Here is an 18,311-nt window from a genome sequence, read left to right as displayed (position 1 = left end):
AGGCTAGGTTGGATGAGGCCTTGGGTAATACGGTTTAGAGCAAGGTGTCCCTGCCCATGGCAGGGGGGTTGCAACTTGATGATCTTAAGGTCCTTTCCAACCCTAACTATTCTATGATTCTAAGAAGAGTTGGATCCTTTAGTCCCCATATTAAACTTCAGTTTGACTCCACTACATACCTCAGCAGCAAGGATCCACAAGTTCACTACAGTAAACAAGATAGTTTTTCACCTCTAGTTTCCTGATGCATACAAACCCAAGTGAAAAACAACATTAGAAGACACCCATCTAGTTTAAAAATACCATGACAGCGACAAAGGTTTGAGAAAGAAGTTAATCAAGCCAACGATCCAATCAAGGTAATAAGTACCACCACACAAAGCAGGCACTCAAAATAATCTTTTGTCACCTGAAATTCACCTGAAACTGATGCAGCAAAGAAAGCCTTCATGGGCAACAAACAACAAAGCTCTGTCTGTACCCAATTCCATCTTGATTTTCAAACAGCTGTCACACAAGCTACATTTCTCTTTCCTTCACAAAGTTTTTCAAAATCAACAGGATCACAAAGGCTTTTGCTTTAGGGACAGTTACTGCTTTCTGCTTCTCCAATACATGGTTTCAACTAACTTTGCTGCCTGCTTTTGAGCTGTGTCTTATCTTCCATAGGCTCATGATGTGCCTCAAACACAATACCCACTACATAAATCACAGTTCTCTTTGCTTTTAACATTAGCTAGGCCATGCCCAGCTGAGATCAGACTTTAAAACACTTCTCTAACCCAACCTTCTTGCTTTCATAAGAAACCATAATGGGTGTAACAGACTGCTAAACAATTAACCCTATCTAAAATGTTGTCCTTGAACTGTATCAGCTTCTTAAACATTAAGGCTCACAGACTTTGACCCACATATGAATTCAGTAATCAAAAGGGTGAAAAAGAAAAAAATACTGGTTTGGATTTTTTAGCTCAGCCCTGAGTTCACACAGCATTCCTCACCCTAGCTCTCATACCTCCCACCTCTGATCTCCTCACTCACCTCCAGCCTTGATAGAGCACCACACACATCCTGTCACTGTGACTGCTCCCAAACTCATCTTCCATACACATCCCCTTCCATTTTCATAAAATGAAGGCTTCTTTATATGTTCAAGCCCTTTCTCACTAACACTTTACGACCACCGGAAATTCCAAGACTCAGAAGTAGCAGACGTGACCATGAGGCAACCTGAAGTACCATCCTGAGAGAGTTTAAAGCACTCTGCCACAGCAACACCAACTGTGTAGGGTACTTGCCCCATCTTTGGCATACCCCAAACTGCAGGTGAGAAAGCACACTCCAACTTAGGTAAATGAATTGCCTACTTTTTCTTTCTGAAACCAAACACCTGGGAGCTCTCACAACTCCCACCCCAAACCACACTGAGCCAGTAAAAGCAATGGTGCTACAATGCAGGAGTTCCAGTCAACCCACCCTTTGTATTCATTTCAATGTATCACATTTCTGCAGATGGGGAAGATTACTAATTTTTATTTTTTAAACAATGAGAGATTATTATGTTTCTTTATGGCACAACACCCACAGCTCCTCATTACTGAAAGTTTCCAAAACAGAAATAACTGCCGGGACTGAAGAGATTAATGCTGCTCATATATTACACGAACTTTTACTGCTTTGGAACATGCACTGTCACCTTCCTAATATTCTATTTCTGAATTCATGCAGTTCCCAGACCAAACTGTTTACATGAGGGTTGTTGTCATTTGGGTTGTTTCTTTTTTAAAAAGCTTATTAAAAAAAAAAAAATTTAAAAAATCACACCAATCGAAGGTTGTAAACAGCAATAATCTAGTTTTCCCCTAAAGAAAGTATGCCCCTGAAGGCTATCAGTTAGGATTTAGGAGACATTGGTTCAATCCCTACTTATTATTTAGATTACTAGCAGCAGAATATAGCTTATCTCCAGCCTTACCTTGAGTAGTATGATTACTACATTGAGTTTCATCATCTGAAGTAGAACTGAGGGTTAATCCCAAGTCTTCTATCTTCTTCTGCTTCTTTTGGGGGCTGCTAAATTCAGGTTCTGTCCTTCTCTTCATTTTTGCTGAAAGAAGATAAACACACTTGCTAAACATTAAGCAAATTAACTTTCTCCTGCATGCTGAAGGGTAATGCACAGCAGCATGGCAGCATAGACAGTTTCATGGACTTTTCAGCATCATGCTTCTCAACTGTAGTTTGCTTTATATGAAAGTATTGGGTCCTTTTGAACTTACCTTTTTTAATTGCTAGCCTAAACTAAACAAACAAGAAATCTATGCAGAAGTTTCTCTATTACTGATGACTTGAATTTCAAATAATTCCTACCACCTACTTACCATGAAATGCTAGCAGATGAAGATAACTCAGATGTCAGCACTTTGATAACTTGAATATGTGATAGTTGGTTTCCAGCAATAAATCAAAAATAATTTTATCCAACCACACACATGCAAAGAGGAAATAAGGTCAATCTAATGGAGAATGTGCAAAGTGGAACCAGTTTCTCAGAAGAGACTCAGAACACCTCTGAGCCCACCTCTGCAAACATTAATTAATAAAAGAACTTGCAGTGTGCCCAGAATGCCAACCATATGCTGGGCTGCATCAAAAGGAGCATGTCCAGCAGGTTGAAGGAAGTTTCTGCCCCTCTACTCTGCTCGCTTGAGATCCCACCTTCAGTCCTGTGTTCAGCTCTGAAGCCCCAACAGAAGAGGGACATGGATCTGCTCAAGCAAGTCCACGGGAGGGCTGCAAGGATGATCTGGGGCTGGAGCACCTCAGCTATGGAGACAGGCTGAGAGTTGGGCTTGACCTCCTAACAGTCTTTCATATCTAAAGGGGATATATTAGGAAGACATTCTATCCATAAGGGTGGTGAGGCACTGTTACAAGTTGCCCAGAGAAACCTTATCCCTGGCAGTGTTCAAGGCCAGGCTGGACGGAGGTTGGAGCTATCTGCTCTAGTGAAAGGTGTCCCAACCTCTACAGGCAGGCTGGAACCGGATGAGCTTCAAGGTCCCTTCCAACTCAAACCATTCTGTGAACCTTCCTACAGTGACTTCTAACAGACTTCTATTAATTACATATTTAATACAAGGTGAGGGGTGTTTGTATTCTGACCAGGAATCACTGGCAAGATATCAAGCTTCTGGCTGCAGCTGATAAACTGCATAAACTCATGGAAAGGATTAGGGCTCAAGACAGAGTTAACAGAAGTTAGCTGGGAAGGCCTGCAGAGGACAAGAAACAGGAAAGCAAGTGAAAATTAAAAGGTGCACATGCTTAGAACACTGGCTAAACCTCCCTGGTATCAATAAAAAGCAGTAACATCCTACTGATGTTTATTTTTCTACACAGAAATGCTGGGCTAGAAGAGACATCCCAGGTCACTGATTTTTTTTATACCTCTGTTATCAAATTTTTTTCCAAAAACACAGACATGGCAGCTTAAAAACAAGCTCCTCTATTCACCCCCAGAACTCCAACTGCGAAATCGTCCCACTGTGGCCAAGAAACATTTTCCCTTCCACCTGCAGATCTTTTACATCAATTCACATTTCCTTGCTCTTACGTCAATTTAGAGGCTTGGGTTTGTTTGTTTTTTTCAAATGCCCCTTATTTATCTGTAACAAACTGGGAGCTACTTCTTGTTTCTCCCGAGAACCTCTCTGACCAGGCGACCGCACTGGGGGCTCACGCCGCTCCTAGCCTCCTCTAAGCCTATCTACCTCCTCGCCTCACCAAGGGTCCCTTAGGGCACGATTTCCCGCTACGTTTCAAACCATGCGAAACCACCTGCCCGGTGACCGACACCCGCTCCCTCCGCACACACGCAGCCACCCCTCAGCCAGCCCCCACTCGCGCCGCACTAGCCGCCCCACGGGTCCGCGGCAGGGGGGTCCCGCAGCCCTCCAGTACTGGAGCCGAGCCGCGGTCACCTGGGCCGAGGGCAGGCGGCGCGCTGCTGGTGCGGGGCGCTCACGGAGGCAGAAGAGGCGGCGGCCCCGTCTCCCGGCGGCGCGGCCCGTCCCTTCCCCACCACCGCCGGTTTCTATTCCCCGTCTGCAGACGCCGCTGAGCGCCGCCCCCTTCCCCGCCGGGTCCTCCCCAGATCGGCGGCGCGCGAGAGTGACGCACCGTCCGCGCCATCACCGAGGGGGTGGGCCCGCCCCCGCAGGCGCACAGCGGGCAGCCTCAAACTCTCTGCAAGGACCCCTGGGGTCGCTAGGCGACTCCGCGGGCGCCGCGGCATGGCGGCCTGCACGGCACACCCGTCCGCCGCGGCGCCTGGGCCACCCGGGCCACTCGGGCCACCCGCTCTGCCCTGTCCGTAGGCAGGGCTCTGCCGTCTGGGAAAGCAGGTAGCCGGAGGCTTCGGTCATTCCCGATGGAGGCGAGGTAGGGGTGAAAAATATTGGAGTTCTATGTGAAATGATACACGGTTATGAAATCTACATATTAAAATGTATTAAAAGTGTGTCAAGGCCCATGTAATTCAGCTACTGACTGAAAAGGAACTCTTTCTACGAAAAACAGGGGTTTGTTTCTAGGCTTCTGAAGGATACTTGCCTAACCAGCACCATAGCAGTGACTTCAGGCAGCACGCCCCGATCCCAGCCAGGGCCGCTGCCCTTCCCTGCCCGCTGGAAACAGCATTAGTCCCACACGCAGCGCAGCTTTCCTAAGAAACTGCCTGCATAGAGCCTGCTCGGCACCAGGTGCTTCATTAACTAACCACATCTCCGTTACTTGAGCAGAGCCAGAACAAGTTTTGTAAGCAAGTGACAGCAAAGCTTTTCATGCAGTAAAAGCTTAAATACAGGACTATAGATCGTTTGCCATGAGAATTCCAAGCACTGATTGAGCCGTCTTGTACTTCTCATTAAGCTTGAAACCCAGGGGCATACAGCTCAGTACACAAGCATGAATGCTTAAGCTTAAAGCACAAAACAAACGCAGCAGCACATAGGGATAGGATTATACTATTTAGGAAGTGTAGTTTATGATTATCTTGTTCGCTCTAAGATATATGCCTAAATATGTGACACTGTGGCAAAAAAAAACAAACACAACAAAACAGCAAGAGGGAAGAAAGACTATGTGCAGGAGGCAAAACACTGACTGAGGAAAACTCAAGATGTGATAATGACTCCTTCACAAAAGAAACCTTCCACTACGATTTTCAGGAAGCTGCCTGGTCCACAGATCAGACCTACCTCCTATTTAAGTTCTACTAATCCAATCTGTCAGAATGCATTACTTCCTTGGGACAGCATCAACATCATCATACACCTTTTTAATGAGATCTTTCTTTACTGGAAGAAGAAAAGAGGTATGATTGTATCTGCTAAATTACCATTAGGGTAGCCACAAGCTTGAAGAACTGGATTATCTTTCATCAAATCTTGGATACGCAAGTCTTTCAAATAACTTTAAAAAAGGCACACTACTTACAGCAGTCAAAACATGAAGCATAGTCATTAAAATGAGATTTTTCTTCCCCCCCCTTTTTTTTTTTTTTTTGAGAAAGCATAGACTAAAACTACTGAGAGAAAGACATTCACTTCAGTAGCTGCACCGAGAAAGACTAATGCAGAAATGAATTTGTATTTTCCTACTTAATGTTAAATAAACACAGAAAGTACATACAAATAGCCAAAGAAATATTAAAGATGAAAAAGGTTTCCCCCATCCTCTTTTCACAGTGTAAAACAGTCCTTTCTATGTAACAGCTAAATCTAAAGCATATGCCACTGAAAACGGAATTTCATAGACGAATTCATGATAGGATGAGCCAAGACTTGCTCAGTTTCTGAGTGATTTGCTGTGAGGGTAGTAAAACACACAGCTCAACAGCAATGTTTTGTAAACAATATAACTAAATACTTCCTCTGTGCCATGTGGTTACCTACAGAAGCTGCTTTCCTACCCTGCCAATAGGACACTGCACTAATTCAGACAGCAGCACTTGTGAAGAGACAAAGATTCCTCTCTGCTGCCGACAAGAACTGTGTTTCTGAAGTCACTGTTAACTTCTGGAGGCACTGCCTCTCAATTCTAAAACCCTTTATGCAAAAAGCCTGAAGGGGGAACAAACCAAAGATACTATATGGGAAGAGCACTAGCTAAGGAATTCTGGAAGATTTAGCCTTCTCCATCCTATCTTAACAGGAAATGGGTAATGCCAATAGAGCAAACTGATGGCCAGCAGCTCAGCTTACAGTGCATGTAAGCACTTAAGGCTGACAGGGTCTACAAGCCATCCTTGATTACTGGCAGAGGCCTGGGATGACTCTAGCTGTCAGATGAAATGCAAGAGGAAAACCCACATTGGCACTTTTTCCTGATACACCTCTCCTGCCTGCTGGTGGAGACTGTCAAGTTCTCAAACAGAGCCATTCCCTCTGCTACCTGAAATAAGGGAAGCTGATGTACACATTTAAACATGTCATTCACTAAGGAAAGGGCAGGGATGCATATACAAACTATTACGTTACACGGAGCAGGTCACAATCAATCATGGAACCCTAAGTTTTGTATGTCAATCATCTAGCGTAATGGCAGTTTGATCTCTCGCAATCCCAATTTTGTTCTAGAGACCAAGCTCCTGTACATTCATTTAAAAAATAAGGTCCTTCTTCCAAATGCTGCTAGTTCTCAGCTCCAGCATCTTCACAGTCTCCTTCCAGGTGTACAGTCCACTCAACCAATAGTCAGTCAAACATCACTAGGTTGGTTCTGGGTAGCACACACACAAATGAGTCTGCAGTAAGAGTGTTTAAATAATGTAGTAGCTTTCATTATAGTAATAATCCTCTTCAGAGTCCTCATGGTCACAGCTGCTCATCGACAAGATGGAGTAGATGGGAGAAGTGACACTGCTGTCATTGTCTGTGGCTGTCTTCACCAACGCATTCTGTTTCTCTGCATTCAAAACACGCAGACACAAAAGTTAGCAGTAACCACTGTACTCTCTAAAATTACTAGTTCTCTTTGAAACTTACAGCCTCTCACTCTCGGTCTGCAGCAGATCTTTCAAGCTGCAGAGCACAGGCCTTTTCAGTTTTCAGCATTAAAAGAACAAAGGGTTATGGAGGTTTTTTGTTTGTTTTCTTAAGCTTCCTGTATGCCTTTTCCACAGTACAGATGAGGACACATTCTCCAACCCTTCACTAGCACACAGTTGTCAACAGAAGTAGCTAACAGTGCCTTGCCAGGTAACGAAGAGAGAAATGTAGTAAGTAGCTCTCAAACCAGCAATGGTTGTTCAGGACACTTACAGCCCCATCAAAACCTCCATAAATTTAAGAGCTGTCCTATTGGTGCCTCTTCTACTAAGGCTCTTGGAAAGGCTTCTTAGCTTCTGAAGCACCACCTGCATGACTATTCCTCTTTCAGCTGGTTTCTCCTTAGGAAATCCTGTTTCTTAGCCATACAGTTATCCACATCGCAATCACTGAATAAAAAGATTAATGGAAACAATTCATCCTTCCTCCTGAAGCGCATTGGTGAAACTAAATTATTTCCTATTAACAGTCATTTAAATAATTAGAGTATCGCATATGAAGGTAGGCTATCAGCTTATTTCTTTTTAGTTCAAACAAGCATGAAGACCACTGGTTCATCAGACAGAAGTGAAGCAGGATCCTATGAATGTACTGCTTCGCCTATCACCATTAGCTACTGGATGATGCATGTCATTAGCGCTATGACACACTGCAGATGTGCAGTGTGCAAAATGAAGGATCATGCAGTCGCCTCTATGAAAGAGAAACAAAACAATTACTTAAGGGAATAAAGCAAAAGAAATGTTTTCAGGGGTAGCAGAAAGACATTTCTACATTTCCCAGCACCTAAATACCAGCGTCAAGTGCTCTAGAAACAAATCTGGAATAGAAAAGCAGAATAGGAATACCCCATACTGAAGTTTTACTTAAAGCCACTGCTACCATACAGTCTTTTAGCTACAACTAGGCAAGAGGTTATGCATTTAAGCCACAATGGCTTTCATTTCACAAAAGTAACATGACAGAAGAACTGCCAGTTCAGCCTTATGCTTATGTGACACACCAATATTCCCTTCAGATTCCCTACACAAACCTAGCACACAGAGGAGAATTCAGTTTCTCATCACTGCTTTGCTGATGTTTTTGCAATCATATAGTCAGCAGTTTAATCAAAAGGTGCCTGGCTCCATATAGTTTTGTATTTATTTAGTGATCTCTTTGAAACAGCATAAGCTTTAACATGGTTAAGCTGTCCTGCTCAACGGTGGAATTCATACTGAAGTCTTTCTCCTAATTTAATTTTATTTTGCTGTGTAGTAAAGCTAGTTATGCAACAAATCTTAAAATTAATTTTCTAGTGTTTCTGCTGCATTTCCTAAGCATCCCCTTGGTATATAGGTGCCAAAGAAAGTTGTACAAAATAGATGGAATGAGAGATTGTACTCATCATGCCACATCCACCCACCTCTCACCTTTCCGCTCTCTGATAAGGGACAGGCGGTGCTCTTTCATTTCCACATCCAGTTTTTCTACCATCCTGTCAATGCAATTATCCAGCACCAGAGAGCGTGTCTTTGACTTGATCTCCTGCCTGCAGATAGGGCACTCCACTTTACGTTTTGTCCACTCATTGATACAGTAGGAGCAGAAGCTGTGTGCACAGTTCAGAGTGACTGCCTATGGAATTCAACAGAAGGATACTTATCAGAGCATGATCACACAAGCATTGTCAAGAAAAAAAAATAATGAAGTCAGAAAAACATTAGATGAACACTTCCTGTAAGGAAAACAGGGGGAGAAGCCTGAAGCCCCTTTTCTTCAGCCTTCACAGGGATTACACACAAAAACTCTCCAATGCCGGAGTGCAGACAAGTTCTACGAGCTGGTTAATGACTTCACCGTAGACCACAGCAAGTCAGACACACAGAGAAAAAGCATTAATTCCAGTATAAATTTCCCCAACGTGAAAAGGATAAATTACGGAAAAATACAGATACTGCAGAATAGCATCTTATGTTACTGAGAAATGAGAAATTAGAATTTCAGCTAACTCTTCAGTAATTATTAGACGACTAACACATCAGGGTGCCTGTAGGAGAAATTAATTATAAAACTGAAGATCTTGGAAAACAAACAGAAATAACACTCTATGTTTCAGACACAGCCTATCACTTCTACAATCATACTAAAATAAGACAGTTTCTCAAAGAACTAGTTTATCTGAACAATCTAGAAGATTCAGGACTTGACTGAACACTGCACCTCCCTTCCTTTACTAACCTCCTCCTACATCTAGACCTGAAGCTGTCCAACCCCAGTCAACTTAAAGCAAGGTCTACTACAAAATTATTCTTCCTCAAGTAGGCTGCCAACAGCAGGTTAAAGCCACCCAAATCTGCTGGAAGCCTATATGCATCCCAGGATTAAGCACTCGTCTCTGTGCAGGTAGCAACATTAAAGCTGACATTGCTGCTCAGAGTTAGAGCAGACAGACTGAATTTCTGGTCCCACCCTTACCCAGAACTCACTGTGTGTCTGCTGAGACTGTTAAAATAGCCAAGTAAAGAAATAAGCTTGACTGTTGCTTTAATAAAGCTAGGGAAAGCTTCCCAAGTCTCTACTTGCAAACCTGTACCAGTTTCAACATACCTCGATAAAGTGCTCAGAACAGATTGTGCACTGCAACTCATTCTCCAAAACATCATTCATCTGATTCAACACCTCTTCTTTTTGGGCTCTCACCTTTTCCTTCTCCTCCTAGTGGAAAAGTACATATGGTCACATACCAACAAAGAAAAAGGTTTTACTCAACGTAATACTGTCAGGAAGCGTGCATGCAGGGGAAGGTAGTACAAGCAGAAAAATCCAAGTCTCCACATGTCAAGTCTATTATATACCCAGATCTGTAACCTCTTTCTTCTTTGTAGTCATGGCAATAATGAGAACATTCCCATCCTCTGTAGAGAACTTACAAGCAAGAACAGCAGCTGTTTCCAAAATTCCCCTCAGTCTAAAGAAACTACTGGCAGGATCGATCTTTTCAGAATCTATTTCAGCCTCTTCCTGGCATGTGTTTTAAGTCAACAGAACAGTTATTTTATGTCTGATGTAAAGAGCAAACACCCAACTAACAAAATGCCTCAAATATTAAAATGAGGAAGCATAAGAATTTAAAACATTTACTTGCATTTAACTATCCAATAATTTTGTTGTTGTTTGGAGTTAAATTAGGCTCCCAGGCACCTGCTCTAAAAATAACAGAGAAATTCTTCCAATTGAAGCTATACTTGAAACAGGAAGAGTTACAAAAAAACTAAAGCAAAAAGCCAGAGGTGTTTCCATTTTGATCATTTCCATTGGTGATCATTTCCAAGGGTAAGACACGGGAAAGGATCTCCTCATTATTTTCCACTCATCATCTTGTGTCAAGGACAGAGAGAAATGTGGCTTATCTCATTCATTATTCAAATTACATGTTGTTTCAGCTGGAACACTACAGTTTTACTTGAACACACTAACTGAAAATGAAGCACCTCACTTTTCAAGCACGCCTTCATTTTTTTTTTATTATTTTTTTTTTTAAGAACGGGTGGAATGAGCTCACTTACACACAACACACAGTTCAGGTGCTCTGGGCTTTCTTTACAATTGCAAAAGATGGAGTAATGACTGTTCAACACTAATTTAGGAACAGGGCAAGGTGTATCCTCCTCAACCCTGGAAACTAGAGTTAGCTGCCACCTCAAAGTACAGGAGGTTTTCACCTTACAAGGCAAAGTACAGTCAAGACCAATGGTGAATAAACCATTTCCTCTGCTGCAGCATACCATGTTTCACTTATGAACAGAACTAAGAATATGGTTATTCCTTACCTTGGTTTCCTCCAGTTCTTTATTTTTGGCTTGGATTATCTCCTCAAAATCTTTTTTGCTACGGCTCAGTTCTTCCATCAAAGCATGATGCTGTAACAATACAATTCCAAAAATTACAAAAGGGCCATTATAAGCTATCCTATTAAATATACATGGCCATAATCATGATGCTCAGCACACTCATTTCTCCTAATCTCCTCCTAATAGAGCAACACGTCTGTTACGCATTGACATGTTAGGCAGTTTGGACTTAACTTAAAATTCGAATGTAGTGCCCATTATTTGTGTCCTTCCCAGTGTCATGGCACTGCTCATTCCCTCTCCCAGGTTACTCTTTCACTTCATTTAGACTTTACAATCACCACTTTGAATGTACAGTATTCAGGGGTATTTGACATATAAAGTTTACAAAAACCCTGTCCCTGTATGAAGCTGCTTTCAGATTAGTTTTCAAAAAGGAAAGACCTTTTGGAAAAAGCCTAGAAAGCCAAAGTTGTGGTAATCTCTTTCAAAAACATTCCTGACCACAAGTGATTTTTTTTTAATTCCATCTGGTTAAAATTCCATAAACTCCCCTAAACAGATTTCTACCAAGAGGCCACAGCAGTAAGATTTAAGTATCAGTTATACAGTTAGACCAAACCTAGATGCATAACTACTTGCCTCTTGCAGGACCTGGGCTAGCTGTTCCTTCAGCTTTTCTTCTCCATGTTGCCCCTTTACCCCCTGTGTAGGGAAGGAGAAGAGGAAATTAAAAAAAAAAAGTACTTGAAGAAAGCAAGGGACAGGAAACGACTATTTTGCACACTCTCTCTAGAGGTTACATTGAAAGAAACAACCCTGGTTTTCAGCAAACCCTGAGATGTCCCGCTCTAGTGTGTCACACATGTGTACAACAAATTAGAGAAATCGTTTACTGTGAAGGGTTAAAGTGGATGCATCGTTTACAGTTACATACTTGGAACACCTCCACGTTGCTCCAGCTCTAAAGGCAATAACATATTCATAGAAGCAAAGAGGTCAGCAACAGCTTAAACATGAGAAAAAGCTGCAATTCTACCTTTGATCAGACATACCTACAGCTCCAGTGGAACTTCCCCTTGTGCCCAAGCACCCAACTCCCGGCTTTCTGTATCTTTTCTGATACAGGTATCTTTCTTTTTGCAGCAGACTTTAAAGGAAGTAACTGGTAAATTATGAAATTCACTCCAAGATGAATCCTTACTTCCTTTAAATCAGATTTTGGGCAAACAAGGACAGAAAAAACTTCAGCATGCTATCTAAAAAAGCTACCTATCAACAAACTCATACTGCTTGAAGACGCAGATTTCAAGAAAGGGTTTTTTGAAAATAAATTTTCCCTCCCTCCAGGGATTTAAAAATAAGTAATTCACTTGCTTGGAAAGGCAATGGATTTGCCATGCAAACTGAGCATTAATACAGCCATGTACCAAAAGAAATTCACAGTTAGGGCGAATTCTTTTCAACTTGTCCTCTCTAACCACAGGAGATCAGGCCAAGGCTTTTGATTTATTTAAAAACACATTTTTTTACCAACTGAAAAGCTTTATTATCTTGCTGTGATTTACTTGTTTGTAAACAAATTTTAAAAATACCATTTTGCACCTTTTTCCTAATTCCCCATGCAGCCCAATCTTTTCTGTCTCTGCACTTCCTTTTGGCACACGTGCCTGGAAGTTAAACACTTCCACGACAATTTTAACAGAGTAATTCATGCAATGTTATTTGTTACTGTATGGGTCAAGATGTTATTTTGGATCAATGTCTTATATTAGAAATTAATATAAATTAAAAGACACAGGCCAAAAAGATTACCATCATTATACCTCTAGATTCTGCTGCTCTTTACAGAATGTCCTTTTCAGCTCTTCCACTTGTTGCTGGTGATGCTCTTGCTCCATGCACAGCTGGTTCTGCAACTCCCGCAGCTCTTGCTCCATTGCCAGGATATCCTTCTGAGCACACTTCCTGCGCTTCTGCTTCACATTCAGAACTGCTGCCTGCTTCTCCTGCACTTTGACCTTTAACTCCGTTATATCTACTAAAGTTTTTCTCAGCTTTTCCAAGCCAGTCCATGACTCTGCAAGACCAGAGCCCTTCTGGTCCTTATGCAGGACAGACACGGCTTTCTCCGCATGCACAGGGCTACTACACACTGGACCCCTATCCTCACTTGGTCCAGGAGAAGGCAGCTTGACATCCATCTTCTCTGTGAAGTGTTTGACCTCTTCTACCCTTCCCCATGATTTACCCAAAAGTTCACTGTCAAAGGACACTCTGTCTCTCTTGGATCTGGAATTTGAGGGGCCTTCTGATCCAGATGTCTCCAATTCCTCCAGACAAAATTTACGTTTAGTTCTTGAACTCTTAGCTTTCCCCAGGTCATTTCTCTGGGCTAAAAAGGGTCTGATTTTCTCCAATTCATCTTTAATTACTTCATACTCGTATTCAGCACTTTCTTTGTTTTCCAAAGGCACTCCCAATTGGATACGGTCTCCTTCAGCAATAGGATAGGCTTTTGAAGGATCCAGACGCTGTTTGTTAAGCCAGACTCCATTTAGACTCTGCCATTGAAAAGAGAATCAGCAAAATTTAATATGCAGCTACACAGTCCGCTACAGGTTATTTCTGGCAGCCGTAAACATATCCAGTCTCTTCAGCAGTGCAGTCAGAACAAAACACCTCTTTAAATAAACTTTGCAATATCCAATTTATTGGCTTAGTGTTCTATTTATTAGTTATTGCATTATATTACTTACCATGCATTATTCCTGCATTGCAGATTTTCTGTACAAGCACTAAGAACAACATTAATACATGCACTTGTGCAGAAGGAAAAGAATAAACTCCAAGGGGAAAAAGCTGCCCAAAACCTTCAGAAATAAAAATTAACCAATAAAAAGACTCCAGAACAGATCATTGTCAAGAACAGAATACTACAGCGATTATTCTTGACAGCTAATGTCACCTGAAATCCAAGAAGAAACTAGAAAAGAAAAAGGAGCATAGTTTACACTGCTTAAAGGAAAAAAAACAGTTCTCCATAAATACAGAGAGAATACAAACAAGAAGGAAAATGTAAGAGATAAGGTTCAAAACAGAAAAGGGGTTTTAAATGAGAGACAAGACTAGGTCAAGAAATAGTTTTGAAAAACAATAAACTGATCTGCACTTAAGATGGATGAACTGCAGAATCATTAACAACTGACACACTTCAAAGACTTAAACTGGTAGCAGTGAGAACACAGAGGAAGTTAATTGTTAATCTACCACAGTTGTTTCCAATCATGCAATTAGTGTAAGTTTATATAAGTACTCCAATAGAGTTTTCTTTAAGAGCTGTGTAACTTTCATAGTAGCTACTATTAGTGGCTACTAATAGTAGCTCCTTTCTGACAAACTTGGTGTTGACCTAAACAACCTTCAAGTCCCCATAACATGTCGAACAATTTCATTCTATCAGTGCTGTTTTAAGGCAAGTTACTCATTTTACAGCTTTTAGCCTGAATGAGAAAAGGGAGATCATGATATAAAAAACAGGCTAATGAAATTACAGTGAAACCTAGCTGAGGACTTCAATGTCCACACTTATTTCTACTCAGCTAAGGAGGACATTCAGAAAAAAATTGCTGGGACATAACATAAAGCATAGTCTTTCTAAAAATAAAGTCTTGTAGTCGATTATAACTAAAGCGACTGCGTCACTACAATAAGGAGTAACAATAATGAGTATCAGTTTATCCTTTTGTTAGCAGTACAAGAACATTATCCTTTTGAATACTACCAGAAATTCATGGGATTTTTTTTTTTTTAACAAAACAGGTTCACAGGCTGCAAAGTGTCCTTGGCAAGACTACAATTGTCTGAAAAATGCTAACCTGAGACAGGAATCTACATTCAGAAAGCAATACAGTTTGCATCACAATTGCAGCAGACTGAAAGTTTCCTGTTGGAAGTGCACAACAGGCAGGGCACATTCCCATAGACCTTCTATCACACTTATACCATATTATATCATAATTAATGCATTGCTTGAGCCCAAACAAGGCATTTTCTCCAGCAAATCTCAAAGTATAAGGTCTTTAATCAGTCTCTATACCTTGTTATCCTTGACAGTCCACTGCCCTTCTGCATTTTGCTGGAAAACACAGTGCTTACGAGAGATCATCAAGGGGCAGGTTTTTGACACCAGCTGATACGTAAGATCTAATCCTCGGCCTATAGTTACCTAAAAATAAAGTAGTTTAGTAAGTGCAATTAGCAACAACATAGTAGATTAAGTTTATGTCATTTCAATTTAAATTTAAATTTAAGCTGCAGCAATCAATATAAATCAGCATCTTACAGCTATTTCTGAAGAGCATTTAAATTCAAGAGTAGGAAGAAAATGGAAACCTACAAAGTTTGAAGTATTCTCTTTTTCTCCCACTTAGGAAAATTTGATTGCCCTAAGGCAGATTACAGCCTTGATTTTATGGAAATTTTCCCTGGGAGCAGAACTGCTCTAAGCCCCTCTCAATCCAGCTGTGTCCCACCTTAGTCATCACCTAACTTCTTCAAACCAGTGCAATTATTTGCGGGTCTCAAGATTACTTCTTACCCTCTTCTTTTGCTACTTGCATCTGTTCAACTGTCTGTGAACAGGAAAAATTCAGAAAAAATAACCCAGAAAATTGCTATCCAAAAAGTGCACATACAACCATACCCTAAACACACAATACTGTTGTAAATCACACCATCAACCACACGGCTCAGAGTCTAAGCTACATGCAGTTCATAACCAGTAATGAAAGTGATCTGAATAATCAGATTAGACTCTAATACCGTCTTCTGGGAAAAGGGACATAATTTAATTGTACCATTTCACAGTATCTTATTAAATCTGACTTAACTTCAGGCTGCCATTTAAAGCACAGCTTTGCTCTCCTTCCCTTCACTGCCTCTTTTGCCAAGATCTGATAATCATACACACTCTTCTTATTCGCCTGTCCACTGCACAAGTTCTCAGCTTATCATGTCATTAGACAACTGCATGGATCCAACACAACACAGCAGGAACACGCAGCCAGAAGAAGCAGCACAAACACCTTTTAGCAGAAGCCCACAGTTAAATCTGAGGAAGACTATTCCAAAAGTGCTCTCTGCTTTTTATACTTCAGACAAAAGCTGCCCTCCTTTTCTGCCACATACCTCCCAATTCCTACAAGATCCTACAGTCAAGAAAAGTTCATTCACTACACATTACCTGAACAGGTCTCACCTTGAATTCAAAGCAAGAACATGGACTCCCATGTTGTAATTATGTAAGGAAACAAAGAAAGCAAGCCAGGTTGAATGGGGCTTTGAGCAACCTGGTCTAGTGGAAGGTGTCCCTACCCACGGTAGGGGTGTTGGAACTGGATGATCTTTAAGGTCCATTCGACCCAAGCCATTCTATCATTCTATGATCATGCAAGCAAACTTAACCATGTTGGTCCCTGCTTCTTTAATGCTTCATACCTATTGGTGTTCTGTCAACATGGACTGCATATGTAAAAAGCACAGAGACTCAGATGGGTAAAGACTGCACACTTCAGGTGGATTCAGTTACGAACTCTGCACTTGTCCCTGCAGTTGCAGCAGAAATGCTTAATCTATGTGAGCAATCCTTAGCACCCAGCCACACAGACATCACGGCCTCCTTAGCACCAATACAAGCAAGACCAAATAAGGCGGGTCACAAAACTTCCCGCTGATCAAGTTCATCATGCAAAGCGTAGCAAGGGTCTCAGGCATTACTGCTTGCCCACTGGAGTTGGCTGCTGCTACCCACAGCAGTCCTGGCAGGTCACTGCCTTGGCAAGGCAGTTTGGCACTGGCACTTAAATCCCAAAGAGGCTTCAGCTGAAACACCAGCCTGTGGTGTTGCCTGCCTGCAGTACCAGGATGCCAGCAGTGCTGCTGTTGCCTGTGGCAGGGACTGTAGCACTGTGCAGAAAATCAGAGTAATAACATCTTGTGAAGAGAATCTGCACAACTGTCAGAGCCCAGGCTGCAAGTTTTGCAGACATATTAACTCAAGTTGTTCACTGAGCACACTTGCACACCTCATGGCTTCAAACCCATGACGGCAGAGTAAGAAAACTATACATTTGCTTAAAGAGCTGTGAAGAGGGGTACCTTTTGTAATGCATAAAAGGAATTAGGAGCAGCACTAACTCAGGACACCCAACTACCTGAATTCCATACCACTTCCACCACTAGAGCAGGAACCCTCTTACAGCCCACAGGATAGGGCTTGGCCTGCTGGGTGTAAGGGAAACAGGATAAAGGCCCATGCAGGCTTTTCAATTAACAAACAGATCACTAAAAAGGGGTCATTCCTGGACCATACTGAAAAGTAACTGAAACAGACTTAAAATATACACCTCAATACCTTAAGTCACAAAACTCAAATATGTTATGTACTGTTAACCTTTTCAAAGCAAATCCACAGAAGGGCCACAAGGATGATAAGGGCACTGGAGCACCTCCCACACGAAGACAAAATTAGGGCTGTGCAGCCTGAAGAGAAGCTACACAGAGGACTCATAGCAGCTTCCAGTATCTGATGGGGACTACAAGGATGCCGGAAAGGGACACTTCATCAGGGACTGTAGCAACAGGGCAAGTGGCAATGGGTTTAAATTTAAACAGGGGAATTTCAGGTTAGACATTAGGAAGAAATTCTTTGCTATAAGAAGGTGAGGCCCTGGCACAGGTTGCCCAGAGAAGCTGTGGCTGCCCTATCCCTGGCAGTGTTCAAGGCCAGGCTGGGATGGGGCTTGGAGCAACCTGGTCAAGTGGAAGGTGTCCCTGCCCGTGGCAAGGCAGTTGGAACTGTACGATCTTAAGGGACAATTCAGCCCAAGCAGTTCTATGATCAACTTGTTAATTAGGCTAAGCACCCCCCACCCCTTACTGTCACACACTCGGCTCCCAATCAAATACGAGACGGCGTTCAAAGGCTCTAACAGTCCCTAGCTTTGCAAGCCAGACCCGAACACCCGCCCTCCGCTCCCTCGCACATTACCTGCGCTGAAACGCGCCTATTCTGGCCGCTGCCTCCCGCCACCCCGGGGGGCACTCCCCTGGCCGCAGCAGGACTCAGGACAAGCGGCGCCGGTAACGGACCCGGACCCGGACCCGGACCCCGCCCCCGTGTCGCGGCCCGGCTCACCTGCGTGCCAGCCTCCAACAGCAGCCAGTCACCGCTGGCCCCGACCCGGCGCAGGCACCATGCCAAGCGAGAGGGCCCCCGCATCGCCATGGCCGCCCGCCGGAACAGGCGGGATCAATCGCTGCTGCGGCGGCGCTCTCGCTAGCTAATTGAACCCCAACAGCCAGC

General features: G+C 42.6%; 2 protein-coding genes and 1 long non-coding RNA gene across 7 annotated transcripts in view; 1 reads left to right on the top strand and 2 right to left on the bottom strand.

Annotated features, from left to right (window-relative positions):
• Positions 1 to 4,052, bottom strand: part of CMTR1 (cap methyltransferase 1) — a 29,670-nt gene extending 25,618 nt beyond the window's left edge. Inside the window, exons 1-2 of one of the 2 annotated variants that reach the window (XM_061365970.1) lie at positions 3,964 to 4,052; positions 1,976 to 2,107 (exon numbers count right to left, since the gene is read on the bottom strand). In XM_061365970.1, coding sequence (XP_061221954.1) covers positions 1,976 to 2,102 — 127 coding nt within the window. In that variant the 5' untranslated portion in view covers positions 2,103 to 2,107; positions 3,964 to 4,052. Of the gene's footprint in view, positions 1 to 1,975; positions 2,828 to 3,963 lie in introns of those variants that run through there. The other variant, XM_061365969.1, reaches the window with a different exon arrangement.
• The window catches only part of RNF8 (ring finger protein 8), a 238,876-nt gene extending 220,584 nt beyond the window's left edge, over positions 1 to 18,292 (bottom strand). Inside the window, exons 1-8 of one of the 4 annotated variants that reach the window (XR_009727318.1) lie at positions 18,144 to 18,292; positions 15,045 to 15,173; positions 12,772 to 13,509; positions 11,588 to 11,650; positions 10,925 to 11,014; positions 9,702 to 9,809; positions 8,525 to 8,729; positions 6,055 to 6,969 (exon numbers count right to left, since the gene is read on the bottom strand). Coding sequence is in view for 3 of the 4 variants with exons in the window: in XM_061365971.1 (XP_061221955.1) it covers positions 6,824 to 6,969; positions 8,525 to 8,729; positions 9,702 to 9,809; positions 10,925 to 11,014; positions 11,588 to 11,650; positions 12,772 to 13,509; positions 15,045 to 15,173; positions 18,144 to 18,233 (1,569 nt within the window). In the remaining variant the exon portion in view is untranslated. Of the gene's footprint in view, positions 1 to 5,633; positions 6,970 to 8,517; positions 8,730 to 9,701; positions 9,810 to 10,924; positions 11,015 to 11,587; positions 11,651 to 12,771; positions 13,510 to 15,044; positions 15,174 to 18,143 lie in introns of those variants that run through there. The other 3 variants (XM_061365972.1, XM_061365971.1, XM_061365973.1) reach the window with 3 other exon arrangements.
• LOC133218994 (uncharacterized) lies at positions 6,966 to 10,878 on the top strand. Its single transcript, XR_009727320.1, has 2 exons — positions 6,966 to 7,262; positions 10,637 to 10,878. It is a non-coding gene; the product is annotated as an uncharacterized LOC133218994 (long non-coding RNA).
• Positions 18,293 to 18,311: the final 19 nt, after the last annotated feature.

This window comes from Neopsephotus bourkii, unplaced genomic scaffold, assembly GCF_033783945.1.
Source record: "Neopsephotus bourkii isolate Nb327-2 ecotype Australia unplaced genomic scaffold, CSIRO-AGI_Nbou_v1 NB_1292, whole genome shotgun sequence".
In the NCBI taxonomy this organism is placed as follows: domain Eukaryota; kingdom Metazoa; phylum Chordata; class Aves; order Psittaciformes; family Psittacidae; genus Neopsephotus; species Neopsephotus bourkii.
This window is presented reverse-complemented; position numbering and strand designations above follow the sequence as displayed.